The sequence below is a fragment of the Phyllobates terribilis genome, unplaced genomic scaffold (genome assembly GCF_046119375.1).
Source record: "Phyllobates terribilis strain yellow unplaced genomic scaffold, ASM4611937v1 Scaffold_5__5_contigs__length_657084704, whole genome shotgun sequence".
Classification (NCBI taxonomy): domain Eukaryota; kingdom Metazoa; phylum Chordata; class Amphibia; order Anura; family Dendrobatidae; genus Phyllobates; species Phyllobates terribilis.
The window spans coordinates 251,050,012-251,064,254 of record NW_027362765.1 but is presented as its reverse complement, the minus strand read 5'-3'; the positions used below and the strand labels follow the sequence as shown (position 1 = coordinate 251,064,254).

The 14,243-nt window shown below is 45.3% G+C and overlaps 1 protein-coding gene across 1 annotated transcript in view; it reads right to left on the bottom strand.

Moving 5' to 3' along the window:
- The window catches only part of LOC141272874 (proton channel OTOP2-like), a 273,399-nt gene that overhangs the window by 23,328 nt on the left and 235,828 nt on the right, over positions 1-14,243 (bottom strand). Inside the window, exon 4 of the mRNA XM_073684013.1 lies at positions 9,507-9,646. Within this exon, the coding sequence (XP_073540114.1) occupies positions 9,507-9,646 (140 nt within the window). The remainder of the gene's footprint in view (positions 1-9,506; positions 9,647-14,243) is intronic.

Sequence of the window (14,243 nt, the reverse complement as noted above, 5' to 3'; positions counted from 1 at the left end):
TCTCAGCGAATTTAACTGCATGCCGTTCGGGCTCTGCAACGCACCAGGAACCTTCCAACGGTTGATGGAATGCTGTCTGCGACACCGGAACTTCGAGACGGTCCTGTTATACCTGGACGATGTCATCGTCTATTCCAAGACCTACGAGGACCACCTGAAACACCTGGCAGAAGTGTTCGAAGCTCTGGCAAACTACGGCCTAAAGGTGAAACCCTCCAAGTGTCATCTCCTGAAACCAAAGGTGCAATACCTGGGACACGTGGTGAGTGCTGACGGAGTGGCTCCTGACCCTGATAAGATCACCGTGATTAAGGACTGGCCAAGACCCTCCAGCATAAAGGAAGTGCGGCAGTTCCTCGGGTTGGTAGGCTACTACCGAAGATTCATTCCCGGTTTCACCAAAATGGCAGCCCCTATGCAGGACCTCCTGATAGGTCAATCTCGAAAAGCCAAAAACCAGAAGCCGCCCTTCAGGTGGGAAAAGCTGGAAGAGGAGTCCTTTTGCCAGCTGAAGATGGCCCTCCAGGGGGATGAAATCCTGGCATATCCAGACTACAGCCAGCCCTTTATCCTCCACACGGACGCAAGTAACATCGGGCTAGGAGCCGTGCTGTCCCAGATCCAGCAAGGAAAAGAACGGGTAATCGCTTACGCTAGCCGAAAGCTACGACCTACCGAGAGGAACCCTGAGAATTATAGCTCATTCAAGCTGGAGTTCCTGGCAGTAGTGTGGGCAGTGACCGAACGTTTCAAGCATTACCTTGCCTCCTCCAAATTCATCGTGTACAAGGATAACAACCCGTTGACACACCTGGACACTGCAAGGCTCGGTGCTCTGGAACAGAGATGGATGGCTCGCCTGTCCAACTTTGAATTCACCATCAAATACCGGGCAGGACGCTCAAATGCCAACGCGGATGCCCTGTCTAGAATGCCGAACTTACCGGACGTAGGGGAAGATCCAGAAGATCTGGAAGAAGTTGAGCTCCCTGCGTTCCACCGTCATGGGATTACCCTGTATTCCAGCCGTGTGAAGGACAGGCGCTCCGCGACGTTCAATCCCTTGCCCCACTACAACTGGGCGGAGACGCAAGACAGTGATCCTGCAGTCCGCCTGGTGAAGGAAATGCTGACCCAAGCCGATGCCAGTCTGGACCCAGACGCCCCAGAGGAGACTAAGCAACTGTGGAAGGAGAAAAGTAGGCTGTTCCTCTACAGGGAGAAGTTGTGCCGGAGAATGGTTAACTCTCGAACGCATGAGTTGACCTGGCAGGTAGTGGTCCCCAGACGAGACGCGGCTATGATTCTGGAGGCGTACCACAACAGAGCAGGACATTTCGGGTGGAAGAAGCTGGAGTTCTTATTGCGTGAACGGTTCTACTGGGTAGGCATGAGAGGAGCCATCGAGAGGTGGTGCAGAGACTGTGGACCGTGCCACCTAAGAAGGAAGGACCGTGCCAGCCAGAAGACTCCCTTGCAGCCCATCATCACCCGACAGCCACTGGAACTGGTAGCCCTGGACCATGTGAAACTGGCTCCAAGCAGATCTGGGTATGTCTACGCCCTCACAATCGTAGATCATTACTCCCGGTTCCTGGTGGTGGTCCCGGTCAAGGACTTAACGGCTCAAACAGCAGCTAGAGCCTTCCAGCAGCACTTCTGCCGTCCACACGGGTACCCGGACCAAGTGCTGACAGACCAAGGGCCAGCCTTCGAAGCGGAAGTCTTCCAGGAGTTCTGCAACCTGTATGGCTGCATGAAGATAAGAACAACGCCCTATCACCCACAAACTAATGGACTCTGCGAGAAGATGAACCAGGTGGTGATAGACCTCCTGAAAACATTGCCCCTGGAAGAACGCAGTATGTGGCCTGAGAAGCTGCCTGATCTGGTGGACCTATACAACCACATCCCTGTAGGTTCTACCAACTGTACCCCGGCTTACCTAATGAGAGCGAGACCTGGTAAGCTGCCTATCGACCTGGATATGGGAGTCCTGACGCCCGAGGACACCTCGCCAGAGGCAGACTGGGATACAGGGCGGCGGCAGCAGTATCGGAAAGTGCAGGAGAGCGTGGAGCGAAGTCTGTCTCAAGCTAGAGAAAGGCAAGAGAGGGCTTATAATCAGTATGCTCCCGCTGTTCCCCTGGTACCTGGAGAGCAGGTCTTGAAGAGGAAAAGACGGCTCCACAAGTTGGACGACCAGTGGGAGGAGGACCCGTACACCGTACTGCCATCAAGCCATGAGAGCCCAAAGATTTGCGTGATCAGTAAGGATGGAGGAGAAACCACAGCCGTTGTCTCCAGAGACCACCTGAAGAAGTGTCCCGAGCAGCTGCAAAGCCCTGAAGAAGAAGATCAAGAAAACCCTCGACCCGCAGAGGAAAGGGAAGAAATGATCAGGACTGTACTCGGAGACTTCCCCCGGTCTTGGACACAAGTAAACGGTGCTGTCATGGTACCCATCCTCACCTTTCTCCAGCCAGTCCCGCAAGTGCCTACAGAATAACCAGTAGAGCTGGAAGAGCAGCCGGCCCAAGAGGCAGAAGAATCCACACCAGCAGTACAGGAGGATCAACCCTCTGCTAGTAGTGAGCCTGCCGTGCCCCTAGTGAGCCAAAGAGTGCACAGAAAGCTGCCCAGCCTGCCCATAACACCTCCTACACCCTGTAGTGCAGGACCAGTTAGTGAGCTCCGTAGGTCCACTAGGGTTACCAGAGGCCAGATGCCCGTACGTTGGAGAATCTAAGTTGGCTAGTTGCTTTAACTATTTTATGGTTACCTGTTTTGTTGTAGCCGTTGCTAATTATGTTTTTCAGTTGCAGATTTCTTTATATGGACTGACAGGTTATGGACAGTGAGCAACCGGAACTCTGTTGTAAATATGTTTGGAGCGTAACCCAGGAATGGACTACAGACTGTTAAAGACTCGGGGCAGGACAGACCCCTACCTGGTTACGGCTCCCTGTTCTTTGGTGAAATGGACACCCTTATTGCTTCCCGGTTACGGACACGCCGTGACCATCTCATGTATTTAATTGTTATTGTTTATACCCTGTTATGTTTAGTCCGGGAGTACTAAATTTCACTAGGGGGGAATGTGGCACCCCAGGGGTCTGGTTTCCACAGTAATAGCAGTATTACGTCTGTGAGCAGGTGGGAGGTCTCCTGGGCAGGAATCCTAAGCATGCCACACCTCCTGCCCAGTCCTGGGAGGGGAAGAACTTCCCCTATATAAACTGGGGCTGAGGCAGGGTTAGAGAAAGGAGTTCCAGACAGAGACGGAGTCTGGTCTGGACACGCAGAAACAGGGACAGATAGACCTCAGGAGCTCTGTAGGAGCCAAGGAGAAGCGTCAGGGGCTGGAGCTGTGCAGAGCTCGCCCTGGGAGAAGGTACTAAAACCGGACACAGGAGTCCGAGGCTGTGGGGACTAAGATATACCCAGCAGCAGAATCCATCCGGCAGGGGATTCCAGGTCCTCTGGCCATAAAAGCCCGGAGGCTCAGTCACAACGAAGGGACCAGCACCGCCATCCCAGAGCGGAGGCTAACAGGAGGCCCCAGGTCACCAGCCATACGGGTGAGCACCACACGGTATACCCAGGGACGTGGGCTACTTGTAACCGCCGAAAGCAGGGTAGCCAGGAAGGGTACAGACTAACGGGAAGGCCTACAACTCCACCTGGCCAGGGGAACTCCGGCTTACTCGCAGACTAACCAGGCCCCAACTACTAGCCAGTACTCCCGGGGGAATTTGCCTTGCACCATCAGTAAAGGCCCTGAACTGTACCCTCGCGTTTCCGTGCTTCCTTGTCGCACCGTTAGTGCTGGGACATCCACACCATCACTCCCAACATCATCCACATCCGCTGCCCTGAGGCCATACCTCTCCCGTTGGGGGTTATATCAACATTGCTGCACACCTATACCACCGGCCTCAGCGGTCTGCCCTGCAGCGGCGGTTTCATAACCGCATTCAACGGGTGGCATAGTCGGACACTAATACCATCATACCAATAACCGCCACTAAGTTTGACCACCCTAGGCGCGGACCGGGTCACCGCCACACGAAGACTACTACCCCCATCGGATCCGGCTCCGGGTATCCCCCGCGCGCACACGCGCCGCACTACAGCACTGGCCCAGGGGGTGAGTCACGACCAGAATGGTGACTGGTCTGCAAACCATGTCCTATGAGGAACGGTTGCAGGATTTGGGAATGTTTAGCTTGCAAAAAAGAAGACTGAGAGGAGACTTAATAGCTGTCTACAAATATGTCAAGGGCTGTCACATTGTAGAAGGATCATCTTTATTCTCATTTGCACAAGGAAAGACTAGAAGCAATGGGATGAAACTAAATGGGAGGAGACACAGATTAGATATTAGAAAAAACTTTTTGACAGTTAGGGTGATTAATGAGTGGAACAGGCTGCCACGAGAGGTGGTGAGTTCCCCTTCAATGGACGTCTTCAAACAGAGGCTGGACAGACATCTGTCTGAGATGATCTAGTGAATCCTGCTTTGAGCAGGGGGTTGGACCAGATGACCCAGGAGGTCCCTTCCAACTCTACCATTCTATGATTCTATGATTCTATGATTCTTTACATTATCTTTGACCTTTTTGTGAGATGGTACACTTAGTCATACTGGTTCTACATAGAGGGTTTTCCCATGAAAGACATTTATTAACTACCCTGACAACAGATAGAAATGGTTAACCTGAATAAGTGCATTTTAAGATATCTAAAAATTAGATCCAGATTGTGTTTAGGAACATTTTGTTAAACATTTTGATTTTTACTTAAATGGGTTGTCCAGTCAAAACCAATAAGTTTGCAGTCACTTTGTGTGACTGCAGACTTATGAATCCCCCCAGTGCATGCACTGTGCGCTGGGGTGATTCACCGGTTTCAGACCCGGTAACGGAGAGTATGTATGAGTTATACATACCAACGCCCAGTGGGCGTGGCCTCACTCTCCATACACTTGTATTGAGCGAGATCGCGCCCTCTAGTCGGATACACCCACTGGGCGTCTGCGTCATTAGATGAGGCATGGGCTCACTCTATACAAGTGTATGGAGCAAGGCCGCGCCCACTGACCGGGGGGTATGTATAACTCATACATACCCTCAGTTACTGAGTCTGAAACTGGCGAATCCCCGCAGTGCACATTGTGTGCACTGTGGGGATTCATAAAACGTATTGGTTTTGACTGGACGACCCCTTTAACTTTGCCACAGATTTTACGCGATGCATTGTAAAGAGTAAAATTCAAGTCTTCAAAAGAATGAGTACACTGTGGATCTGAAAATTTGCTGCATACTCTGAATTCCAAGAGTTCACATACAGTACTGTGCAAAAGGCAGGTGTGGAAAAAATGCTGTAAAGTAAGAAGGCTTTCAAAGATAGAAGTGAAAATAGTTTACTTTTATTAGTTAAAATGCAAACTAAATGAACAAAAGAGAAATACAATACAAATCAATATTTGGTGTGACCGCCCATTACCTTCAAAACAGCATCAATTCTAGATCCAGTTGCACAATGTGTAGGATTATAGCCAGATGTATGAAAAACCAATTATACCAAACAGGTGATAATGATCATCATTTTCATATGTAGGTTGCGAACTAGAACTCTAGCGCCACCTATTGGAAGTAGCAATCCTAAAAATCAATATTGACCCTTTAACGAGCCTTCATCTCTGAAGAGACAATTTGCATATTTCCCAGAGGAGCATTGCGGCTCGAAAAGTCTCCTCACCTTGACGTGCTTAGCATGTCACTCTCCGCAAGGAGAAACGTTACTACTGTACTTAGATACCGGTCTGACGCCTCTCACCCAGCCAAACCAGAACTCACACTTTGCACTGATGAGGGGCAGTACCCCGAAACAGTGTCTGCAAACTGAGTTTCTGGTCTTGACTTTTATCCTAAGTCATGTGACAAGGCTCTTTAAAGGGTCAATATTGACTTTTAGGATTGCTACTTCCAGTAGGTGGCACTAGAGTTCTAGTTCTCTTCCTCTCTGAAGAGACAATTTGCATGTTTCCCAGAGGAGCACTGTGGCTCAAAAAGTCTCCTCACCTTGACATGCTTAGCATGTTGCGCTCTACAAGGAGAAATGTTACTACTTAGATACTCATATGTAGGTTGAAACACAGTATTAACTGAAACAAAAACAGCTGTGTAGGCAGTTGAAAGCTAGGTGAGGAACAGCCAAACTGCTACAAAGGTAAGGTTGTGCAAGACTGCAACACGACACATGGTAGTTATACTACTTTAGCAAGGTCTCTCCCAGGCAAATATTTCAAAGCAGACTGGGGTTCCAAGATGCACTTTTCAAGCTTATTTAAGAAGCACCAAGAAATGGACAACTTTGAGGACTGTGGACGCAATATTTGGCCAAGGAAACTTAGTGCAGCAGGTGAAAGACACATCACACTTACTTCCCTTTAAAATCGGAAGATGTTCAGCAGCAATGCCATCAGCTGATAACAGCCAGCAACCAGTGGGACTCAGCTACACCCATCTACTATTTGGAGAATGTCTGGCCAAAAGTGGCCTTCAAGGAAGAATTGCAGCCAAAAAGCCATTTCTATGACATGAAACAAGGCCTAGCGACACTGCTATGAAAGAAAACATAGGAACTGCGGTGCAGAAAAATGGCAGCAAAAGATCCGGTCTGAAGAATCAAAATTTGAAATATTTGGCTGTGACAAAGGGACTGGAGACCAGTACAACAATAAGGATCTGCAGGAAACAGTAAAGCATGATGGAAGTTCCTTGCAAGCTTGTGGCTGCAATTCAGAAAATGAAGTTTGGTATTTAGCCATGGTTAATGGTGTCCTCAATGCTGAGAAATACAGAAATATACTTATCCATCATGCCAGAGGCGTAGCTAAATGTTCAGCTTGGGGTAGGGGGTGGGAGGTGGATTTTCGAGGGGATATATCTGATTGGGCCCCTAACCAAGTAACTATGCTGATATTTAAAAAAAATCTTTATACAAACTCAAACACTGATATTATTGCCATATGGTGACCATAGATCGGTAGATATCAGTCCTGCAGAACATGTAAAAGATTACAGTACAGTTACAGATAGTGACTTACAGCTGACGTTCTTTCCTATGAAGTCATTAACTTTTCCTGTCTTTTCCATCTAGCCCAGACCGCCATAATGTCTTATTCCAGCCAGGACTCATTTGCAGACATTACAAAGATACATTTGACTTCTCACATTTCCAGCACCGTCCCCATCTATTCCCAATCTGCACTAACTACTCATTCTGCAGATACCCCAATACTGAACCGCTGCTGCAGTATGTGTTCCTATTACTGCACTTACTGTTTGGCACAAAAACAATGCTCCTCTTACTGCCCCACATAATAATGCCCACCACTGTGCCCCTTACAAAGTAAAATACCTCCTTTGTGCCCTGTAGATGGTAAAATTGCCCCCTGGAATAAATTAATGCCTTGGGCAGGTGCCCTTGAAAACAGTGTCTACATTTTGCCCCTAGAAAGTGATAATGCCTCATGTGTACATTTGACAGTTACAAAAGTCTGAGTGCCCCAATAATGCTTTTTAAGTGCCTATTTAACATTTAATATTGTCCCCTAAATCCCCCATATACTGCTCCCCTATACATAGAATGATGGGCCCATAGCTTACCTATATACAGTACAATGGGCCCACAGCTCCCCTGTACACAGTACAATGGGCCCACAGTATCTCTATATACAGTATGGTGGGTCTACAGCTCCCTTATTCCCTTATATACAGTATGATGGGCCCACAGATCCCATATACACAGAATGATGGGCCCACAGTTCCCCTATATATAGTATGATGGGCTCAAATCTCCCCTATACATAGTATGATGGGCCCGTATCTCCCCTATACACAGTATGATGGGCCCACAGCATCCCTATACACAGTATGATGGGCCAACAACTCCTTTAAACACAGCATGATGAGCCCATAGCTCCCCTATACACAGTATGATGGGCCCACATCTCCCCTATACACAGTATAATAGGCCCACAGCCTCTCTATACACAATATGAAGGACCGACTGCTTTCCTATACACAGTATGATATCCCCATTACTCCCCTTATACACAGTATAATGAACCCCACAGAAGTCCTCACACTATCTGATGGCCCCCCACAGTTTATAAAAACCCCCACACTGTATAAAGGCTTCCACAATAGCCCCCACACTGTTTAATGGCTCCCATGGTAGCGTCAGCTTCATATAATGGCACCCACTCTGTATAATAGCTCCCACAGTAGTCCCCACTCATTATGAGAGTTCCCACATTGTATGAGTCCCTACTATAGTAGCCCTCAAACTGTATAATGGTTGACACATTAGCTCCCACACTGTATAATGGCCCCCGCATTAGGTCTTACACTGTATAATAACCCCCACAGTAGTCCCCACACCGTATGATGGCCCCAACGGTAGGCCCCAAACTTTATAATGGTCCCCCACATTTGCTCCCACACTATATAATGGCCCCCACACATTATGGATACCCCACACTATATGGGGGGCCCCACACAGTAGTCAATACAATGTATGAGGAGCCCCTTACAGTAACCCCTGTTACTGTATGTTGGCCTCCACAGGAGCTCCCACACTGTATGAGGGCACCCCACAGTAGCCCCCATACTGTATGATGGCCCCCCAACAGTAGCCCCCACACTGTATGAAGGGCGCCTATATTTTATGATTCCCCCCACATTCACTGTCCCTGCATCACTCTGCATAAAGTGACCTGTGGTCCACAGAATGGAGAGTGGTAGAGAAGGGAGATCATGTCTCCCTGCTCTACCTCAGAGTCTAACTGTATCGGCATGCACAGCACGCCGATACAGTTAATGGTTGCAACCGTCCCTCTGCCCCCCAAACATCCACCAATAGCTATGCTACTGCATCATGCAACACCATTAAGAAGGTGACTGATTGGCTCCAAATAAATTTTGCAGCAAGACAACAACCTCAACATACAGCCAATGTCATTAAGAACTATCTTAAAGAAGAACAATTAGTCTTGGAAGCGATGATTTGGCCCCCACAGAGCCTTGATCTCAACATCACTGTGTTGTTACGTGAAGAGACAGAAGAATTTGTGAAACCCTACATCAACAGAAGATATGTGGTCAGTTCTCCAAGATCCCTGCTGACTTCTTTCAAAAACTGTGTTCAAGTGTACCTAGAGGAATTGATGCTGTTTTGAAGGTAAAGGGTGGTGATATAAAATATTGATGTAATTTAGATTTCTCTTTTATGCATTCACTTTGTATTTTATTAATTGATAAAAATAAACTAGTAATGCTTCTATTTTTTAAAGCAATGCAGCATTTTTTACACACCTGCCTAAAATTTTTGCACTGTGCACTGTACTGTAAATAGAAAACTATTGCATTGTAATTCCTCACTGACAATCCATGGCAGTTATGCCACTTCTGAATGTGTCCTAAAGATTTGAGTACCTTCTTTATCTATGCTGCTATTAGCATCTTCAGAAAAATTTAGATGCCGTTGTAGTTCAAGTGTGTGATGTATTGACTCTTCCGCAACTGCATAGATCCATATAGTCAGATTAATGGTCAGCAAGACAAGCAGAAAACACCTGTGGATGAGGAAAATACGAGAAAGTCCATTAAGTTAAATAATTTAGAATCATTAGCTGTGAAAAATATATTCAAATTAACAGGAATATTTACATAAATATGTCATGTAGAACGAATCACATTAGAATAAATATTCCATTTTCCTTAATCCTTTCCCTAAGCCTGTTTTCATTTTCCTAACAAGGCCAAATTTTTCATTTCTGACCCGTGTCACTTCATGTAGTAATAACTCTGGAATGCTCCAACATATCCCAGTGATTCTGATTGTTTTTTCGGGACACATTGTACTTCATATCATAGCTACTGTAAATTTAGGTCGATATGATTTATGAAAAAATTGGAAATTTGATGAAAAGTTTGAAAAATTCGCAAATTTGCAAACTTTGAATTTTTATGCCCTTAAAATAGATGGTCATAGCAATATAAATAATTCATTTGCCACACGTCTACTTTACATCAGCATCATTTTTTAAACCTTTTTTTTGTTAGAAATGTGGAAGGGTTAAAAGTTTAGCAGCAATTTTTAATTTTTCCAACAAAATTTACAAAACCTATTTTATTAGAGACATCAACAGTCACGCTTTATCGACAGAGCATCCCAGAAAAAGAAGAGCTGCTCTGTTGATGTGAGCAGCAGAATTGCCAGCAGGGGTGGTTGGTGACGGCTCTGAGCCGGCGCCAGGTAGAACAGGCAGGTACTTGCCTCTGTTAGCAACTACCTGTTAGTATTTAGGCCCATAGTAAAAAAAAAATAGTGAAATAGTCCTGGTCAACCCCTTTAACACCTTCACAACCTTGGACGTATCAATACATACAGGTCAGTAAGTACTTACCGACCTTGGACGTATGGAAACGTCCCGGCAATTTTGCGTGAAAAGAGCCGCGCGCGCGAGATCACCGCTGGGTGTTCAGCTGACATGACAGCTGACACCCGACACTCACTGCTCCCAGCAGATAAACCAGCTAAATGCTGCTATCGATATCGATTGCAGTATTTAGAAGGCAGGCAGAGGGAGGGGGCTCCCTCTGCTATCCAATGATATTGCGGTGGCCAGATCGTTGCTATGGTGACCTGATGTCATCATGACGACATTCGGGTCACCAGAGCTATCAAGCTTGTGATACTATGCTCAGAGCATGCTGTAACAAGCTTGTGTGAGAGCAGAAGTGACAGTTTATAAAGCATAGCAATGCGTGTGCATTGCTATGCTTTATAAGAGTTCAGAGTGAAAAAAAGTGAAAGTCACATAAAGGGACTAAGTAAAACAGTAAAAAAAAAGTACAAAAAAATTGTAATTTTTTTTTTTTAAAAAAAAAGATCACAAAATAAAAAAAATAAAAATATATTGTACCAATCAATAAATATTTTTATGAAAAAATAAACAAAACAAAAAAGTACACATATTTGGCATTGCCGAGTTCGGAACGACCCGATCTATAAAAATGTTCCACTAATTAATCCCTTCAGTGAACACCATAAAAAATAAAAATAAAAAAAGAGGTAAAAAAAACCTGCTGTATCATCATATCGTCGAACAAAAAGTGGAAGAAAACGTGATCAAAAAGAAGAATATAAATAAAAATAGTATCACTGAAAACAGCATCTTGTCCCGCAAGAAACAAGCTGCCATACAGCTCCATCAGTGGAAAAGTAAAAAGTTATAGCTCTCAGAAAAAAGATATGCAAAAATAATTGTTTTTTCTCTAAAATAGTTTTTATTGTGTAAGGGTATGTGCATACGTTGAGTATTTGGTTGGAGAAATTTCTGCAAGGTTCCTGCATCTCTTGGCAGCAAAAATGCTTTGGAAAAAACGTGCAATTTGATGTGTTTTTTTGAGTTTTTGCATGCGTTTTTGCATGCGTTTCTTGATGCATTTTTGTACAGCAATGACTGCTTTTTGGAGCTAAGTAAAGATATTTGAAAAAGGAAATGTCGGACATCGCTTAAACCCTTGGATTACCGTCGGATCTGGGGTGAATATATTGGTTAATTTAAATTATTAAAGAATATGTCTGTGTATTTCAAAGAAAGTGTTTTATTCTCTGTATATGTGTTTATTTAACTCTTTACTTACAAGTTTAGTAATGAGGGTGTCTGGTTGACTCCTCTTCAGCACTAAACCAAGGACTTGGTGTCAGCGACACCTAATCCCATAAACCTTAATTCCATTCAGATATGAAGTGTCATTTCTGGGGCAGCTGAGAGCTGCTATTTTTAGCCTAGGAAGGGGCCATTAGGCCAACATGTTCCCTGGCTATTAATAACAGCTCACAGCTATTTGGTTAGCCACTACATCCACAATATCAGCAACCAGCAGCGCTTCGGACGCAGCGTATTTTCGCTGGGTCCAAAACGCTGCGTTCTAATGCCGCACTTGTTTTGTCAGTACAAGCAGATCCACCGCATGTAATAACATTTCAATCGGTCAAAATCTGCAGCAGAGACTAGCAGAAATTGACATGGTGCGGGTGAGTTTACGCAGCGTCAAAAACAAGTACAGTAGGCATGGATTTCCTATAAATGAAAGAAAATGAAGAATTAAATAAAAAAAATGGTGTGGGTTCCCACGTCATTTTCATAGCCAGCAGAGGGAAAGCCAACTACTGGGGGCTGATATTAGCCAGGAAGGGGACATTAACCATGTTCCCTGGCTATTAATAACAGCTCATAGTTGTTTGCTTAGTGTTTACGGGCTAGATTACAGGGGGATCCAAGAAAATTTTTTACATAGGGTCCCACTATAAAATCTAACCAGCAAAGGCTAAACAGACAGCTGTAAACTGATATTAATAGCCAGGGAAGGGGCCATGGATCCCTGCCCCCTCCAAGGCTAATAATATCAGCCTTCAGGAGCCCCAGAAATGGGGGATCCAAAAGATTCGCCAATTCTGGTGCTTACCCTCGCTCTTTCCACTTGCCCTGGTGTGGTGGCAATTGGGGTAATAGGGTTTGGGTTCTTGTCAGCCTTGTATTGGCAGCTGACATGAAGCCTAGGTTAGTAATGGAGGGCGTCAATAAGATGCCCCCATTACTAACCCCATAGTCAAGGTTTTGAAATAAACACACGGCCTGACAGAATCCTTTATTTGAAATGAAAGTCCACCCAGTTTTAATAATTTATTTAAAAATAAAGAACACTGTATACTCACCTAATGCCTAATCCACTGAAGCCATTTTCCCCTGTAAAACCCCCCAGAAAATAATAAACAACAAGAATACTCACCAAACGCCTAATCCACTGAAGCCATTGTCACCTGTAAAAAAGCAAAAATAGAAAACAACCATATCCCTCACCTGTCTGCCATGATGACATAATCCATGATCTGGGTCACTTCTAGTGCAGTCACATAAGCAATCCCTGATGTCACTACACTAGAGGACAGCTGATGAACTCATGTGAACTCGCTCCTGTAACTGAATAGCGTGCTGCCGAGTTATCAGTTCACCATGGGACATCAGGAATACGGCGGACAGTTAGTATAAGGTGTTTTTATTTTAATATTCATTTATTTTAACTTTATTTTTCACTTTGAGCAAAGGCGCCGGCTGATGACAGCTCTCATCAGCAGAGCTTGCTCTCACTATTGTTAGCGGCAGGAGCCGTAGGCTGATGGGAGGAGTAGTCTCTCATCAGCCGACACCTGTAACCCATGGTCAATTCTTTGTGGATTTTTGCTGTGTTTTTGACCCATTAACTTCAATTGAGTCAGTCAACATAAAAAACGCAGGTATAAAAATATTTACAGATTTTTGATGCGTATTTGACTGACTCAATTGAAGTCAATGGGTGAAAATTGTGGCAAAAATGCACAAAGACTACTCCTTCCATCAGCCTACGGCTGCTGTCGCTTATAATAGTGAGAGCAGGCGCCTCTGATGGGAGCTGTCTCGACCAGCGTCTGTGCTTGCAGTGAAAAAAAAAAGTTAAAACAAATTAATGAAAGTGAACCTATCCGACGAATCCTGAGTGTTCCACAGCGATCCGATCACCCGGCAGCACTCGCTCCTGACAGTGTATAGCGCTGAGCTGCCGGGAGAGAAGTCACATGAGTTCATCAACTGATGCATTACAGTGACCTCACTTACTGCACCGATGCTGCTTGAGAAAATTTTGACAATTGAAATGTCATTACTTGCGGTGGATTTGCATGTACTGACAAAACAAGTGCAGCTCTAGAACGCAGTGTTTTGGATGCAGCAAAAATACACTGCGTCCAAAGCACTGCTGGCTGCTGATCATGGGGATGTATCAGCTAGCCAAATAGCTGTGAGCTGCTAATAATAGCCAGGGAACATGTTGGCCTAATGGCCCTTTCCTAGGCTAAAAATAACAGCCCTCAGCTGCTCCAGAAATGACACTTCAACAAATTTTGGGTTCCATTTTCTCCTGTTACACTTGTGAAAAAAAATTTGGGGCTAAAAGAACATTTTTGTGGGAAAAATGTGATTTTTTATTGTCACGGCTCTACGTTATAAACTTCTGTGAAGAACTTGGGGTTTCAAAGCGCCCACCACACATCTAACTACATTCCTTGAGGGGTCTCGTTTCCAAAATGGTGTCACTTGTGGGGAGTTTCCACTGTTTAGGCACATC